The 19,686-nt window shown below is 34.8% G+C and overlaps 1 protein-coding gene across 4 annotated transcripts in view; it reads left to right on the top strand.

The window, feature by feature from the left end:
• The window catches only part of LOC123546703 (cholecystokinin receptor type A-like), a 35,552-nt gene extending 16,280 nt beyond the window's left edge, over nt 1–19,272 (top strand). For 2 of the 4 annotated variants that reach the window (XM_045333195.2, XM_045333193.2), the window contains exon 2: nt 14,474–19,272. In XM_045333195.2, the coding sequence (XP_045189130.2) occupies nt 15,022–16,224 (1,203 nt within the window). In that variant the 5' untranslated portion in view covers nt 14,474–15,021 and the 3' untranslated portion in view covers nt 16,225–19,272. The other 2 variants (XM_053551017.1, XM_045333194.2) reach the window with 2 other exon arrangements.
• The last annotated feature ends 414 nt before the right edge of the window (nt 19,273–19,686 follow it).

Below are 19,686 nucleotides of genomic sequence, written 5' to 3'. Positions count from 1 at the left end.
CTTTAGCGATCAACATCTTATCTCGAGCGATCAACATCTTATTTCGTGCGCACGACATCTTATCTTGAGCGATCAACATCTTATCTTGAGCGATCAACATATTATATTGAGCGATCAACATATTATCTCGAGCGATCAACATCTTATCTTGAGCGATCAACATACTATCTTGAGCGATCAACATATTATCTTGAGCGATCAACATCTTATCTCGAGCGATCATCATATTATACTGAGCGATCAACATATTATCTTGAGCGATAAACATCTTATCTCGAGCGATCAACATCTTATTTCGTGCGAACGACATCTTATCTTGAGCGATCAACATCTTATCTCGAGCGATCAACATATTATCTTGAGCGATCAACATCTAATCTCGAGCGATCAACATCTAATCTCGAGCGATCAACATATTATCTTGAGCGATCAACATTTTATCTCGAGCGATCAACATATTATCTTGAGCGATCAACATCTTATCTCGAGCGATCAACATATTATCTTGAGCGATCAACATCTTATCTCGAGTGCACGACATCTTATTTATATATATTAAGGCCCTTTGCGTGTGCATTTAAGTCATCAGTAAAACATACGGACAAGTTGTTAATTCCGCCTATTCTGCTGTTATTTAAACTTCCCACAAGTACATGTACAAGTTTATCACATCAATTGGGAAAGCAATGCATTTAATTGGACATCCTAACTTTAAAATCAAATGAACATAACCAATGATGCATACTGCATGTTAGAACAGCAACAAATTTCAGTTCGACTGATAAATTCGCGCAGAAATGTTGCATGTATGAATTAAGGGAAAACAAGGAAAATCGTTTAATATATGGGCGAAGTATGGAAGCCCTGGAGGGAAAATTGATTTCCGTACGTCCCACTTCTGACTTCTAACTTTAGCACTTCTCACTTCCAGCTTCTTGACTTCCTAGTTCTAATTTCCGCACTTCTGACTTCTAACTTCCACACTTCTGACTTCTAACTTCCTGACTTTCGACCTCTGATTTCAAGCTTCCACACTTCTTACTTCCGACTTCTTGACTTCTTACTTCCTTCTAACTTCCGCACTTTTGACTTCTAACACCCGCACTTCTAACTTCCAGACTTTCGACTTCTGATTTCCAACTTCCACACTTCTTTCTTCCGACTTTTTGAATTCTTATTTACCTCTTCTAACTTCCGCACGTCTGACTTCTAACTTCCGCACTTCTGACTTCTAACTTCCTGACTTTCGACCTCCGATTTCAAACTTCCACACTTCTTACTTCCGACTTCTTGACTTCTTACTTCCTTCCTCTAAGTTCCGCACTTCCGACTTCTAACTTCCAGACTTTCTTCTTCTGAATTCAACTTCCACACTTCTTACTCCCGACTTTTTGACTTCTTATTTCCCTCTTCTAACTTCCGCACGTCTGACGTCTAACTTCCGCACTTCTGACTTCTAACTTCCTGCTTTTCAACTTCTGATTTCCAACTTGCACACTTCTTACTTCCGACTGCTTGACTTCTTACTTCCCTCTTCTAACTATCGCACTTCTGACTTCTAACTTTCACACTTCTGACTTCTAACTTCCTGACTTCCGACTTCCAAGTTCCGCACTTCTGACTGCCAACTTTCCTTTTTTGGAAGTCGGAAGTAAGAAGTGTGGAAGCTGGAAGTCGGAAGTATGAAGTCAGAAAGCTGGAAGTCAGAAGTGCGGAAGTTAGAAGTCGAAAGTGCGAAAGTTAGAATGAAGTAAAAAATCAAAAGTCGGAAGTAAGAAGTGTGGAAGTTGGAAATCAGAAGTCGAATGTCAGGAAGTTGGAAGTCAGAAGTGCGGAAGTTAGAAGTCAGAAGTTGGAAGTGAGAAGTGCAAAAGTTAGAGGTCAGAAGTGGGAAGTACGGAAATCAATTGTCCCTCCAGGGCTTCCATAGCGAAGCCTACATACTATTTTTTTTGTCAAGGACTTAAATTTATTTCTTTACATAATCACTGATATTTTGCTGCCTTTTATCAGTTTCCGTATTTAAATGTCTACCCTTGCAAACGTGAAACGGTTATAAGTATAATCAAGTACAATCTAAATAAAATCAAAAACGGTGGCAGCCGTATGTTTTTACTAATGATCTGAATTCACACAAAGGTCCTTAATAGATATTGATAAGATGACAGAGAAAAGATATTGATCGCTCGAGATAATATGTTGATCGCTCAAGATAATATGTTGACCGCTCGAAATAAGATGTTGATCGCTCAAGATAATATATTGATCGCTCAAGATAAGATGTTGATCGCTCAAGATAAGATGTTGTGCGCACGAGATAAGATGTTGATCGCTCAAGATAAGATGTTGATCGCTCAAGATAATATGTTGATCGCTCGAGATTAGATGTTGATCACTCAAGATAATATGTTGATCGCTCGAGAAAAGATGTTGATCGCTCAAGATAAAATGTCGTGCGCACGAAATAAGATGTTGATCGCTCAGATAATATGTTGATCCCTCAAGATAAGATGTCGTGCGCACGAGATAAGATGTTGATCGCTCAAGATAAAATGTTGATCGCTCAAGATAATATGTTCATCGCTCGAGATAAGATGTTGATCGCTCAAGATAATATGTTGATCGCTCAAGATAATATGTTGATCGCTCGAGATAAGATGTTGATCTCTCAAGATAAGATGTCGTGCGCTCGAAATGAGATGCTGATCGCTCAAGATAATATGTTGAGCGCTCAAGATAAGATGTCGTGCGCACGAGATAAAATGTTGATCGCTCAAGATAATATGTTGATCGCTCAAGATAATATGTTGATCGCTCGAGATAAGATGTTGATCGCTCAAGATAATATGTTGATCACTCAAGATAATATGTTGATCGCTCGAGAAAAGATGATGATCGCTCAAGATAAAATGTCGTGCGCACGAAATAAGATGTTGATCGCTCAAAATAATATGTTGATCGCTCAAGATAAGATGTCGTGCGCTCGAGATAAGATGTTGATCGCTCAAGATAAGATGTTGATCGCTCAAGATAAGATGTCGTGCGCACGAGATAAGATGTTGATCGCTCAAGATAATTTAATCCTAAAAAAATAATTGCATGTCCTAAACATACCACCGTAGAAACCTATTGATCCAACCAATTTTTTTTTAATAAAAGCATTTGGATTCCAGAATAACTATTTGTTAAGTTCTAACATGAATTAATGCGCAGGCTGTTGCGTAAACATGAACTCTTACTGAGGAGCAAAATCAGCAAGTATAATAAAGATCGAAAGGTAATAGTAGCATAGAAAATAGCGGCGATTATTATGGATGTCACATTGTGTTGTGTATTTGTGTTTTCCTGAAAGATTTGTCATCAGTTCTATTAAAAACATGACACTGGTAGAACTATTATGGAAATGGAGTGATCGTATCTAATAGATTTGTTAAGATATTACGTCAGAAGGTCTGTTTTATTCTATAATAAATCACTAAACTGTACACACAGATATTTACAGGAAATTTACACAGTCGTCAGTGTTAAAACGTTCCAACGTAGCTTCAAATATTGCATTCTGTTTAAAAACAAGAAAAAAACTGTTAGGGAGTACTGGGTGGATTGAGTAGCTTGGGAAACCTGATATTCTTTCACTTTTTAAGCCCCCACGCATGGCCAAAATGTATCAGTAATTGAACGAGGCCATTGTTGTAAAGGAAGAAGAAGAAAAAACACGAATAGTCACGTTCCCTGAACGCAGGCCCTCAAAAGTAAAACCCTGTATATATAATTGAAATCTACAAAAAATATATGGACGAAACAAGAGAATTAGATTACAAGAGTAACCAAACCAGTTGGACATCGCTTCTGAACTGTCAGCTGTAAAAAGACACACCACTTGAGCACTTGACAAAATGCCGCTAAACCCGAAAACACGCACACTTGACGAGTTTTTGTGAATACCTCCATTTTTTTACGACGTAGCATTGAGAAGGATAAATTAGCACCGAATGTCATTTTTAATGAATGTATTGGCATCTCCTATTGCTTTCTACAGCAAACTAAAATGATTCGCCAGTAGAAATTGGATAAACAGAACAACTTATTAACATGCCAGTCGACTTTAGGCGTGATGGAACAACATAGTGGATGCGACCAGCAAGATCAGACCACCTGGACGCGCAGTCGGTCAGACATGCTGTTCGAACTGTTCTCCAATTCAATAGGCTTTAAAGCACAGATGACCTGACAGAGCGGATGCGCGCTGGTTGGATCAGCTGGTCGCACCATATGTTGGTTTTCCATGCACGCTTTTATAAGGAGTTACAAATTGGTTTAAGTTCTCATATTATAAGGTGTTGAAATGGATTGTTTATTAAGAGTCATAGAATTATTAAGAGTCATTGAATGTTTTCAAAAATAACAGTTGTATAATAAAATCGTATGATAATGCCCAATTAGGGAAAGAAGGTATCAGCTACTAACATTTTGATTCAAACTTTCTAGTATAGTTTGGTAAGGTTTCGTGTTTTCTTACTTGTGTATAGTGAACTTTAAAACTAATATTTAAAAAAAACTGTTGCATGGTCACGTAATATGCTATAAATTCAACACAGTGGCGAATTGTGCCTAAAGAACTTTTTCTTAAAACCGAAATAATATTCTCTGCAATAAATAAACGAATGTTCAATGTTATAAAATTTATTGCAATATACATCAAGCTATTTCTGTTCCATATTACCAATAAATATGGAATGAAGTTGTTCCTACTGGAAATAATTACTTGCTGGTAAATTAATGGACACCGCCAGAAGTTGAGGTCTAGACAATGTTCAATGTTTTACAATATTAATCAGGAAATATAATACATAGTGGCAAATATAAATCAAGAGTGTGTATTAATTAATCCTTGACTGATTTTCCGAGTCCAATCAGTGTACATATGCTTTTGTCGTTGCCAGGTCATAATGGGGCAATACACATGTCATTTCCTCTCATGAATTGACTATTTCAAACCCATCTTGCTATTATTTTATTTGCTTGTATTGTTCTATGTCTTAAAGGTTTTATTTACAATCAGACCTGAACATATCTTGTCCCTTGTTTGGTTATTCAAGGTTTTTGCATATATACATGCACCATAGACCTGGAATGCATTATATCTGCGTTAGACCACAATACAAAGATATTATTGGATGAGTTTGATATGTGTCTAACGTAAACTCTTGTCTGTATATCATGAAAGTGTTACACAAAGTCAACCCCGTTATTTTAAAACGTTTCTCCTCTGTTTCATACCATATTTTACAAGTGTCATAATTGCATGTGATCAGGTGTAATTCTATCATGTCTATGCGTTCACAGTCACAGTGCTGACAGCACTATAGAAAAAAAAAAACTACCAATGAAAACGATATGTTGCTACTTTATTGAAGAATTTTATCAAGTCATTGACTTCTAATGGCTAAATGTTACCACGACAGTGAAACAAATCAGTTATGGATTCAGTTTAGATAAGCCTGTTCAAGGACATTTTTGTGACACATTCATTAGGCAGGCAGAAATAATGCAAGAATAGGTTCAAATAATTGCAAGAGACGACAATAGAGGATGGACTTTCAATTGGCAAAGATCTTAAACTCAATCACACTTATGACGCAATACAATACTTAAGATATCTATGCAAAATAAGAGTGATTTTGCCATCCTTTTTCGAAGAAGAAAGCATTACGTAGGAATTCAATGGTTAGAGAATGACTTAAATCTCGGTTCCATTAGAAGGTACAGTTCTTGATTAGTGATTAAATACTGAGAAACTTATTGCTTATTCTTGGGAGGATTAAAGATCAAGTTTAATTCAGACCATTATGCTCACAATGGTTTAAAACTAACAACAAGAATTATGATAGGCACTGTTTTTACGATATCCAATTCTAATTTTTCACCACAATATTTTATACTACATGTATACTTCAAATGTAGAGAATCTTCATTATATCTAGCTTAATCAAAAATGTAGATCAATTGTGTGTCTAGAACTACATTCATAAATTTATTGTCACGTAGTAACAGTCAGTAGTAAAAAAAACATTTTAAATGGTGGTACACATTTATACTTTGTTTTACTATGTATGTATTAAGTGTGAACTGTTTAAATCTAATGCTTAGTACTGTTAGTACCCATAAACATGTTAATTATTTGATATGTAGAAATTGTATATATTTCCAATCTTTTATACTGATGATAATAAGAGTTATATCAACAGTACACTGTTGTATTATATAGATATCGACATAAATTATATTATTATTATTATTTATCAGATTTTTTAAAGCGCTCTTTTCATCTATAAAATAAACGTTCGAAAGCGCTGTACAAACTACATATCACAGAAGTTACCAGAGGTAATTGGCTAGAATCAGGTCTGACTCTACATATTTATTATACTAGATATTCTAAAGAACAATAAACAACAATAAATAGCTTCTATTGCACAGTCATACAACAGCTTGCGTTCCAATGCAAAGTTAGTTTCCATAGACCTTGAAGTTTTAGCGTCTCTAATGGTAGCCGGACGAGTATTCCATAACTTCGGTGCAGCTGATGAAAAACTACGATCACCGTACTTCGCAGTTTTGCTTTTTGGAACAACTAGTTGCTTTGAGTTGTTCATGGATCTCGAATTTCTTGCTGGGTGCTAGAGTTCTAGCAAGTCTTTAACATAGATTGGTGATTGGTCATGCAATGTTTTGTATGTGTGAACTAGAATATTAAAGACCACTCTGTGAGTAACTGGTATCCAATGCAGTTCTTTTAAGACCGCTGTAATGTGATCATAACGCGATATTCTCGTTATGATTCGAGCTGAAGTGTTCTGAAGATTTTGAAGTCTATTCAACGAGGACTTCGGAACACAATACAATTGTAATATTCAAGGCGTGAAGTGACGAGAGAATTTACTAGCGATTTTGTAGCATCTGTATTTAGATATTTCCTGATGTGGCCTATTTGACGTAACTGTCCGTATCCTGATCTACAAGCTGAGTTAATATGTACTTCCATGCTCATTTTAGTGTCTAGAAATGCACCATATATTTGAAACATGACATAAATATCTCGCTGTTTGGATATCCGGAAAACAGTGTTTTGTCAAATAGTTCTACTTTGCAATATCTAGTTCTCAGAATCTTGTTCCATTAAACAAAAGTAACAAAAGTATATTATAAAAGCTAGAGAGTTAAGAGAAATTTGAAATTGAGTATTATGTAAAGCCTAGTCAGGTTTCATGTTCACACAAATCACTTTTTTAGATTTGAACCTTCAAACGCAATATTCTACAATTATGTGCATCTCATTTGGTACAACTAAATATGTTAAATAAGTGTAAAATTTTGCGAATACTAGTATGTTGTTTGTTTGCCATTATGAGAAACGTCTTTGGCAAGCGCCATCAATTTTTGCATTTTAAATGGTTTTTTAAAACTGGTAAGTTGGAGTTATTGTCAACTGTGTCATCCGAGTGCTTTTAAATCTCTTATTCATTTCGTTTTGAGGGATACACTATCTCATTTGTAAATAAAATAAGTTAGAACATTAGGTAATAACCCTTCACAAATATATGGATCAGGAATCTTGTGTATACTATAAAAGGGATAACAGAAAACCTCGCTAAATAAAAGTAAATGTAAAAATATATTATGTAATTGTTGTAAATCTAAACAAAATAAAAAACGACATACCAACAAGCAACATGAAACGTGGTAAATATAACATTTCATATCGCACCCGATTCTGAAAAAAAAGCACATACAATTGTAAATCGTTTATGGAGATTAATCAACGGAAGTCCTAAATGCTTCATGTTTGAAAAGCTTTGTCGCGTTGATTCCTGGACCCGGTTTAAATAATTTACATTATTTTATAATAGTGCTATGTATGCTCCGGTTAACTTGATTTACATCATTTGACAACAGTGCTATGCGAGAATTGTGGCGACCATGAAACGCCTAATACTTGGTGTAACTATGAATATTCTCTTGTCATCTATGTGGTTATCGAAGTATGTAAATCTGCTTTATTTACACAAAAGTCTTTGGAGCTGTTCCGGTAGCCACGACCCGGGCTCGATGGTAACAAAAATGTTCTTAGTGTTAAATGCTATTTTACGTATTTAGATGAATTTGCTGAAATAAATTCAAACACATCAATACAGAATATTTGAAACCAGAAATCGTGTTTGTACGAAAATAATAAATGCAAAAAATGTTTCAGGTTTTGCATTGGAAGTGGGAAAGAAACAATATTGGAAAATTGGTTTAACGGATGCCTAGCTAGTTTCCTTCGTTACCAGTTTTTGCACCATACGGATGTTAACATATTGTACTGAGAGAGAATGACAGTACAATGCGACAGTTGATAACACGTAATTATACTAATGTTCATTCTATTCTACAGCATATGTGTCACTTGGATTTAGTGAAGTGTAGTGTTTATTAAATACTTCAATTTTTTTACGTTCAATTATGCTTTATGTGTGAAAAATACTTCAATGTTTTTGCGTTCAACTATCAACTATGGTTTATGTATGTTTATTTTCTCCTAAAATTCAGGTATGTGTTATTTGTTTATTGAACTATTTATAATAAATTATATTTCGCCATTCTGGAAACAGACATTGAGAAATTTGTAATTTACGTGCTTTCAGCAACGTTATTTCTTTATTTTTTCTTGTTTTCATTTGTGTATTTTTCTCTCGGTATTTGGTTCTTTTACCTGAAGAAAATAAAGTAAAAGTTTATTTTTTATATATTCAAGACAGTAAAATTCTTTTTTTTTTTTACTTCTTTTTCTAATTTATTATAAGGAGGAGTATGTTAAATTTTAAACTTGCGTTTTTTTTTTTGTTCTTTTTAGCTTTAATTTTTCGATGTTGTTGTTTTTATTGATTATATCATTCGTGAATTTAACTTAATAAAAAAAAACAAAAAAAAAAAAAAAACCATTACTTTGACATGCAGGCATAAGCCATGCGGTACTTGCGTAAAAGCGTATTGACTAATATTCTGGATTTTTATCTCTGTTACAGCCATATTCAGCTCTATTATTTAAGTACTTCTACATCTGTTTTACTTTCAATAACCTGTTTGGTAATTACAGTAAGAAAATCACTAAGAAAATAAAATGTCAAAATTGTGCACCTTACGATATGGATGGTCGTCAATGAAATTGAACCGGTAAATGTAGACACGGACAAATCCCTTGTTTACAACAACTAAAGTGCAGATTTAATTCAATTACGTATGGTCAATGGTTTATACAATCAGCTAGGGACAATGAGAAATTGATTTATAGAAGTACATCGAAAAACAAATAATTCTAGCTTCATTTGTCACAAGTATTCTGACAGGACTGAAGAAACCAAGTGACTCTAATTTATGTAAATTTACGCCCGATACTACTGGCAAACAAAACATTTTTAAATGATTGTTTACGCAAGCGTTTCTGTTGAAATGTGACAGTTTCAAATAGCAATTACAGTCTTCGGTGTCTTACTGAGAACAAAAAATAAATGATGTAAACAAAATAATGGTCAATACGAAATTTGATGTCTAGATTGTTACGGAAGTTAAAAAATTGCAATAAGTTCGTTCTGGGTTTCTAGACCGTCAAAAAGTACTCGTTTTCTCAGTTTATGAAAATGTTGTTGCAGACAGCATAAAACCACATAAAAACCAAAACTGTTGAATCCGCCTTGAACAGAATTTGAAGTGGAATTGATTGTATGTTCTTCGTTTATGGATGTTATAACTTATAACTGCATCAAACCCAGTAAAACAGAAGTCAATAATATCATGAGCATAAAAAAGATCAAACAGAAACAAGAAATGTCTTTAAAAAGACAAACGGCGTAGAGGTAATAATGTTTGGCGCATGAAAAATTCAGAATTAAACAGAATGTACAGACAGAAAATATTTGGATATGCATATACGAACACATTATTCATTTGCAAATATTCCAACTAAGTAGCAAATTTAAATGATCAAGAGGTATCCTTTCAGTGATAGAAGGTCAAAGTGACTTGACGTCCTGGGCTGATTCTGAAATAATTTCGTGTTGGGTCAGAATCCCCCATAAGTAACCCACTAGCACAATATGTCGACCAGTGAACAATTAGTTGGACTGAAATGGCTAAAGCAGCTGACATAAAAAAAACACTTGCTTTTTAAATCACTAGTGACCCCCATAACTCTAATTACTTGATTTAAGTTCTCAGTTAAAAAAAAACTTAAAGCAAAAAATCAAACATTTGCAGATTGGGATACCTTCAATAAATGTTGAAATGTTTTTTTTTATTTGGGTAAAGTAATATAAATACTTACAGAATATATGATGGAATAGTGATTTTTAAATTTAATTTGCACATTGTTGTTGTTTGCATAATCATTATTTTCATGAAATTTAAAAATATTCATCTGACCTACTGGCCTCCATTGGTGTTTTTATTGTTTGTGTTTGCTCTTGCCAGAGCGAGGCTCCAGTGGGGAAAGACCCCTGGTGTCAAATTATGTAGGGAATAACTCAGTTTCGTGAAACAATAACAAAGAATCGTTAAATTTTCTGCTTTATTTTCACGAAGAGCATGACTTTGCCGTGTGTGCGAAACCGCGTACAGTCCGACACCGGGTATACTGACTCTACAGTTACAACAAGCCATCACTCATTCATCCATAAGCGAGGTACGCAACGGGGGAAGAAGTTTACTTTCGATTTCTCTAGCGGTGATAAAATTACTAAAAACTTTAAATTAAAATATATCATTTTAGTTTAGGGTAACAAAACTACTAAATATGTTCCATTTAATATGTGCCTTCGGATAATCAATGTCAGTTAAGACTTAATAAATGGTTTATCTTCTCAGCGCGCACCTAGGCCTGTTCCGTGTCCCGATAACTACAGAATCTAGGTCAAAATCTATGTTATTCAGCTTACGCCGAAAAAACTAATTATCCTCCGCCGCCTTTTAAAATATGTATACACGCTGCATCATTTTGTTATTTTTGAGGATCGATTTATCTTTAAATTCAAATGACAGCAATAATCTAGATGAATTGGTAATGCCATAAATACTGAAGTGGTTTTCAAGTGTGCTATGCAATGCTATAATTAAGAAAAGCAGAACCATGTTTCATTTCATCATCTGACACAACGAAGAAGCTGTGCACCTGCGGAATAATTTCAGCAGGGCGTAGTCCGAGTAAATTATTCTACTGATTTGGGGTATTTAAATATGGTTCTGCTATAGTTTTTTTTTTATATTCATGTCCTCTATGTAAACATCGGATGAAAGAGAGAAGCACTATTTCATGGCACATGTATAGCACCAAATGTAGAAGGTCGACATAATATCAGCGAAACTGTGATTTAATGATATCAAAACGCAGTAGGTAACATCTTCCGCGAAATAATCTAGTAGATCGTTGATGTTATTCTGTGCGCCTTTCAGTGCTAATAATCAAGTCAGGGTATGCGAGACTAACACCATTCTGTTATTATATCGTTTCGATCCTGAAGTGTCTTTTCTACAAAAAAGTAGATCAGATGTGGTAGCACAATTTTTTGCGCTTGTATTGTACAATATGATATGTCAAAATGACGGCACATATCGCCGTGTTTTTGTATTAGAATAATAAATAAAATGTGGTGTTATGCATGCAGTGTGGAGCAACATTTGATTTCAAACTGGAGCTAAACGATAAAGATATTATATAGTAAGTATTATGTGTGAAGTATAAGCTGTTCTCAAAATTCACAATTTAATGAAACATCACACAAGTGATCATGCAATCTTGTGCACCTGAACCCATGCACATAATTTAATGAAACTTAAAACAAGTGATCAGTAGTAACCCTAGCTAGTTATGCATGGTGCATGTAAGGTTCTTTCAAAAAAAAATCTGCACATTTTTACGGGACTTTTTTTGGTTAATATACTATATACAATCTGCATATGCAAACTTGTGCGCGCCTAATCTCCCGAACCATTGCACACAACTTAATGAAACTTCACACAAGTAATCAGTACCAACCCTACTTGTGCATGATGCAGGTTACGTTCTTTTAAATAAAAACTCTGCAGAGTTATGGGACTTCAAATTGCAATGTACAGTGCGTACAGCGGGGGATACATGCATCACCTTCAGTGATAGCTCTAGTTCCTTTAGGCGTAACTCGTGTATTTCAATCAAAATATATTTTCTTTTTTTTCTAACTTTGTCAAAAACTGTTTATAAAGAAATTGATATGACGGCTTACTTTGAGTAACAATATACAATTATATTTTGAAGTGCCATTCCACATTTTCTAGACCTTTCCTCACCCCGATTTACACTTATTATGTCTTTACATGTGGATCTAGTCTTCAATACTATGTCATTAAGTTCCATATTTTTACAAACCTACTATATTTTAGTAGAAGCCTATTGATCCAACCATTCCTTATTTAATAAAAGCATTTGGATTCCGGAATAACTATTTGTTACGTTCTAACATGAATTAATGCACAGGCTGTTGCTCACTGAGGGAAAAATAAGCAAATATAATAAAAATCGAAAGATATGAGATATAATTATAGCGGAGAAAATAACGGCATGTTTATGGATATCACATTGTGTTGAATATTTGTGCTTTCCTGAAAGAAACGTCAATGGACGTTTTTATCAGTCATCTATTCATTTTATTAAAACGATGAAACTGCTAGAACTATTATAGAAATGGAAGTGATCGAATCTAACAGATTTGTTAAGATATTACCTCTGAAGTTCTGTTTTATTCTATAATAATTTACTGAATTGTAAAGAAAGATATTTACAAGAAACTTACACAGTCGTCAGTGTTAAATAGTTCATTTGGCTTCAAATATTGCATTCCGTAATCAAAATATGAATAGTCACTTTCTATAAATGCAGGCTGTCAAAAGCAAAATCCTGTATAAATGACTGAAATCTACACAAAATACACGGACGAAGCAAGAACATTAGATGACAAGAGTAATATAACCCAGCCTTTGAACTGTCAGTGATAAAAACACTACTGGGGAGTTAAACTAGTTAATGTTGCGCACAAATTCTCAGTCTTAACATAAATGTACTAATAATGAGTCTTTGAGCATATCTCGTGTATTTCAATCAAAGCAATTCCGTTGAGTTCTTTAACTTTTGTTTGTCAAGAAGTAATCGTGTACATTATGTATGATACTAGCCATATCCCAGTATCTTACTAAATTTGTAAAAGAAATTTGATACAACTTACAAAGATAAACAAGTAAAATGCATTCCCAATAACAGTCAAATTTTGATGAACATTGTAGCAGAAATTTCCTTAAATACATATTAAATCTAAAAAACAAATCTGAATTATGATAGCGAAATATATAAAATATTTTCGCAGTTTATAGTAATGGCAGCCCTGCCTATGGAGTTTATTAGTCGAGTGCCGGTGTTTCACAGGCTGGGACTTAGGCTTCATCCCCATCCCCTTCAGTTCGTCACCAAAAAAGTACAAGATAATCTTCATGAAACTTGGTACATGGATTCATGGTTATTTGGAAAATATGCATGTCCAATATTTTCTTGCGATGGCTAAAAACAAAACAAAAAAAAAACACAGTTACTTAGGAACGAAATAATATATAACAAAAAATGTGAATTCTGCATTAACTTAAAAAGTACAAGAGATTGTTTTCACGAAATAAGGTAAATTAGTAGAAAACAATGTGGAAAACATGCACATTATTCTATTTTCTCAGTTTGTCCTTCCGTTTGTCCTTCTGCCTGTCCTTCAGTCAAGTATAAATGGCGGAATATGTTGTAACTTAGACAGTATATTTTTTTCATGAAACTTGATACATGGATAGATGACAATAAGGAAAACATGCAATCCTTTTATATTTTGTTGCTATGGTATGTGGTTCCTTCGGTAACAGATAATCCAAATATATGACTCAAAAAGATTATGCGATAACTTAGATAAAATACTTTTGCTTTGTTTGTCCTACTGTTTCACAAAAAATGTCTCTTTTATAATAAATCAGAAAGCAAATATGCGATAAGTGGTGCACAAAACAGCATTGATCATGGTATTAAATTGATTGTAACATTACGACCGATTTTCTAAATAGAACATTTTATAAAGATCTATGCTTGAAATTACAGGTTGGAGAAGTGATACGTTTGCGTGTGCGTTTCATATAAATATATGTTATATGTGACGTTAATTAAAGATGTGTATGGAACTTTAATTAACTCGACACTAGGTCTATGGAATATCGTATGTAGTTTTTATGACTGACTGGCTTAATTACATGTAAGTACGCATAAATGTACTGACTGCAGGGTTACGGGTATATACAGCATTTTGAAAAAAGTAAATCCTTCAACGTTTTGACGGACACAAATATAATGGATATTGTATTATGGATATATTCATTTCAGGTAAACAAGATCGAAACTACTTGTTTGGCGTATGCGTACCAACAATGATTGTTTAAACTACCGATTTCACATGAGCTGTCATTACATCAAACTACCAGATCCATATGATCTGCAATTACATGAGCTGTCAGTCTACGAGATCCACATGATCTGCCATCACATGAGCTGTCAGTCTACGAGATCCACATGAGCTGCCATTACATAAGCTGTCAAACTAGCAGATCCACATGAGCTGCCATTACATGATCTATCAAACAACCGATTCCACATGAGCTCCTACCACATAAACTGTCAAACTACCAATTCTACACGAGCTGCCATTATATGAGCTGTCAAGCTACCTAACTCACATGAGCTACAATTACATGAGCCGTCAAAAACCTCCCGTTCCACATGAACTGTCATTATATGAGCTTCAAAGCTACCAGTTCTAGATGAGCTATCGTTATCTTAGCTGATAAACTAATAATTTCTGTTAAGCAGTTTGCAAGATATCAACTTAAGATCTTTGTACCTCTTGTGTTTAAAACGTCATTGTACAGCTGACAATGTCAAATATCAGTTATAACATAGTTGCATCTAATGTCCTCGTCTATCCAGGTCATAGAGACATTCATTCCACAGTGATATTCAACGCCAACGACAAACAGTTCCATATATTTTTACCGACATTTACGGTGATTTGTATCTTAATGATTATTGGTATACCAGGAAATATATTAACTTTGCTTGTTTACACGCGGCGCCTGAAGAAAGCGATTGCGAGACAATTTCTGATGACACTGGCGACGTGTGACTTACTAACATGTTCCGTTGTCATGCCAACAGAACTTGTTATAATGACACACTTTTTCGATTGGGACATAAGATGGTTGTGCAAATCTTTCCGATGGTTTTCTTACACTGTGAATAATATATCCAGCCTAACACTTCTAATCATTGCTGTTGAACGATATAGGCTTGTTTGCAAGCCTTGGAAACAGAAATTCACCGCGGAAACATCGAGATACCTGTGCTATATAAATATAGTGTTTTCAGTCATAACTGCGTTACCGATGTTTTTTATGTATGGAACGCAGACGATTCCTTTATTTAAAGTACAAAATGAAGTCATTGACAACTTAACCAATTCTAGCACGGAAGGTGTTGCTATGGTAATATACGGAAAGTCATGTTTAATGGATGACGCTATGACACAACTTGCATTTCCTTTCGCCGTAGTGACTACATCTGTATATATTATCTCTATAATAATAGTATTTATTGCTTTCATATTTCTGTATGGTCACGTGGTAAAAACTTTAGTCAAACGACGGAAAGAATCTTTATGCCAACAAGAAGGCAAATCGAAAGAGGCGTCTGCATGTCGGATTCGAAAAATCACATTTATGATGATTATTCTTACAGTTTTATATGAAATCTGTTATTTACCATGTTTAAGTGTTGTGTGTCTGCGACTTACGCGTCCGGAATTCTACACCACACTTTCAAGCGCGGGTAAAACTGTGTTTCAATTGTTGTTAAAGTCGTATCTTTTATGTTCAGCTTTTAACCCGTTCGTTTACTGTTTTTGTAACAAAGAATTTTTGGCAGGATTATTTTGGATTTTGCGATCTATATTTCCTGCAACAGGCAGACGACAGTCAATATTACAGTCGCAGAAACTGGTGACAGTTTCACAGTCAAAAGACGGGGACAAAAATGGCATGGTGTCAAGAGCAAAAACTATGGAAACAGAAGACCTACGATAAAATGGTTAATTGTGTGTGTTTGATTTCATTAATCATTATGTTGATCATACCAAAGAATACAAAAAGATCTCAACGTGCACTTTTCATCTCTTTGCATGAACTGCCAACTGGTAGTATACCTATTTCAATCTGACCTTTTATATGAAGTAATGATCGAAGTATCACTTTGCATGTATTTCTATTATTTCGTCGATACTATGATTTCTTTTCATCCCGTCATGCAAACGGGTAATTTGACCAGCAAAACCTGTTTAAAATTTATGCACATTCGTCTAAACGACTAAAAGGTTTGAAGAAAATTATAAAAGAAGGCAAACTTTTCAGTAAAAAAATCTATAATTTCTATGAGACAATTGCCAATAAAATCAAACACCGTTGATTTCGCGCTTAGAACATGACCATGGTGTGTAATTTACGGGCTTATATTAAAAAATTAATAAACCTTGTGAAGTTTCAGAGTGACATTTAAAACAGTTATTTACGCAGTGGGCACGTTATGACAACTGGCCGAGTAATGTATTCCCCGTATGCGATTTCGGCATTCTCCGTTTTTTACAGCAAACCATGCGCGCGTTATCTTTGCGCCTGAAGAATACCGAATAACCTAACGAAAATAACACGGAGATTTCCGAGTACCATTGCTGACCCACTACCGTAATAAGAAAAGATTAGCGATTATATAAGTCAGCTTACACAAGCGAACGCAAATAAAAACAGAGATGTACAGTAGTGGATGCAGCAGTTTTAGCATTACGTTTTATCTTACATTTAAATATAGACACTCGCGGATGAATCTGTGTTAGAATTATCAATAAATGTAAACCGATTAATATAAAGACAATGGAACAAAAAAATAGGCACAAGACCACAGTTATTTGCCCTTGGTTGACCACAATACGGAAGTGGTTACGCGGAAAATAGTTCCTCTGTTTGATGGTGAATATTGGTGAATTTTTGAGTGAAAGACCTGCAATAAATGGCATGATTTAATAGAGGAGATATGAAATAGTAGGTACATGTACAATTTGACAGAATGAAAATGTCAGAATATGCATAACATGACTTTTTGATAGGGCCTGTTTTGCCTGTTTGCGGCCATCTAGAGAGTATTCTTCATACGCATGTGATTTGGTTCAAAATGGTGGAAAAAAGAGCCGGTCAACCCAATGTTTACTGTGGCTGGAATTTTTTCTCTTGGATAGTTCTGTTGAGTTCAGGTATTTTTATAGGGGTTGGAATGCATGCAAAATTGCTATAGTGTCCAGTGCCTATATAGAACATATAGTAAAAATAACTGTGGTCTTAGGCCAGTGGTTCTCGCCAACATGGTACAGTCTATAATTAACTGACGTTACTTGCCTTGTAAAGATCATTTCATTAGCCGAAAGGTCAATGGAACGTCTGATCAGCTTTCGACAAGAAGTTTGTTTGTAGTTATCAAACAAACACTCTATCGACATATAGTAACGTTTAGAATAACCTTTGAAAATTAGATAATCGCATGACATTATCAAACACCGAAAATCCAATTATCGGCGATCTGTGAAAACAATGAGCGCTATGTGATTATATTGTTCATTAACAGTAGGATCGATTCCAATTTAGTTCTAAATGACAACAATAATCTATATTAACTAACTGTGTCATAAGAACATTAAGGAGCATTCTGGAATGATATCTGAAACATGCTAATATAATAATAGGTGAATGGGCTGCTAATTATATTTTGAGATGTTAATATGCGCTTAAGTCTATATCATCTGTAAGGAAACTTAAAAATTGCCAGAAATTGTGCATACTGTAAGAATTTTTTACTGGTTCAATGTGCCGAATAAAATATATGGCTCGATGGTAACTGTTAAGGAGGTAACGAGGCTCTGTCGAGTTACCACAAAAACAGTTACCCGAGAATCAGATATTTCTATCCGCTCCTTCTACCAGTGGCATAATCTTTTTCTTGCATACCGTATTCTTCCAATAAAGCACTATTTTATTATAGTAACGCATGAAGTTACGCTTTCATTAATGAATAACGGCAAAGAAGACATTTTACACCTTTTTCAGCACCGATAAAACACTGGAAAATCTTGTCTCGCATGCAAGAAATGCATTTACAAAGTTTACCGTTACACGTTTTAATTGACCGTTTGGTCTTATTCTTAAAAGCAAATATTTGGTTACGTTAATACGGGCTGAAATTGATCGCCTTAATGGAGCCAGTACCATTCGACAAACTTTAAATTACACGAGTTTAAAAGCATTTAAAAATAGGCAAAAACAAAAAATGTCAACAACAAAGGAAAACTTCAACAACAAAACGAAGTACAAATATTTTTACTTTTTATTATTTTTCAGTAGGTATGATATATCAGTAGCGCCATTAAAACAAAAGCTGGATATGACGTAACACTGACGAGCGCCTCCAGTGCAGTTTATGTCATCTCTTTATGTCAAATAGAATATTCCCAATTCTTTTGTAAATTTCTCTTGACCTATTAATTACAGAGGCATTGTTATTGCATTCAGTGTGTTTGGATTCCGGAATAACAATTTGTTTAGTGCTAACATGAATTAAGGCAAAGGATATTGCATGAACATGTACTTTTCACTGGAGGGAATATAGAGTAAACATCATAAAATCCTCGAAGTATGGGGTGATATTGAAGAGGAGACGAAAGTCTTAGATATCATATTTCATTGAATAAGTGTGTTTTAATTAAGCCGGTATAAGGGGCGTGAGGGGTGTTGTATATTTATAACCTCTCACATACAGACCGAATTAAACTGTGTTTGATATTATATTGCTTCGTTACATTATACGATTCAAAAAGATTTTCATATATACTTTATTACCTTGTAAGCAATATGATTGGCGTACGAAGTTTCTCCGAAAGTGGACACAATATTTTCTAATGGGATGTATTCCATATTAATTTTCTGATTGATAGAGGTCTCCTTACGCCGGTACTAAGGGACATGAGAGGTGCAGTATATTTCAATGCATTTCATGAACAGACTATGATTCTGCTACCGCGTCGCTTTCACGGTTGCAATCAATGCTTTTATATGAGCCGCGCCATGAGAAACTCAGCATAGTGGCTTTGCGACCAGCATAGATCCAGACAAGCCTGCGCATCCGCGAGTCTGGTCAAGATCCATGATGTTCGCTAACGGTTTCTCTAATTGCAATAGGCTTTGAAAGCGAACAGCATGGATCCTGACCAGACTGCGCGGATGCGCAGGCTGGTCTGGATCCATGCTGGTCGCAAACCCACTATGTTGGTTTTCTCATGGCACGGCTCATATAATTTCGATATAGGTTTCATTACTAATGGAACAAACGTATGTGTTTCATCAATAATCAGTTGAGCCGCGCCATGACAAAACCAACATAGTGGCTTTGCGACCAGCACGGATTCAGACCAGCCTGCGCATCCGCGCTGTCTGGTCAGGATCCATGCT

The sequence above is a fragment of the Mercenaria mercenaria genome, chromosome 9, assembly GCF_021730395.1.
Source record: "Mercenaria mercenaria strain notata chromosome 9, MADL_Memer_1, whole genome shotgun sequence".
In the NCBI taxonomy this organism is placed as follows: domain Eukaryota; kingdom Metazoa; phylum Mollusca; class Bivalvia; order Venerida; family Veneridae; genus Mercenaria; species Mercenaria mercenaria.
Note: the sequence above shows the minus strand (reverse complement) of the source record. Positions and strands in the feature narration are given on the sequence as shown.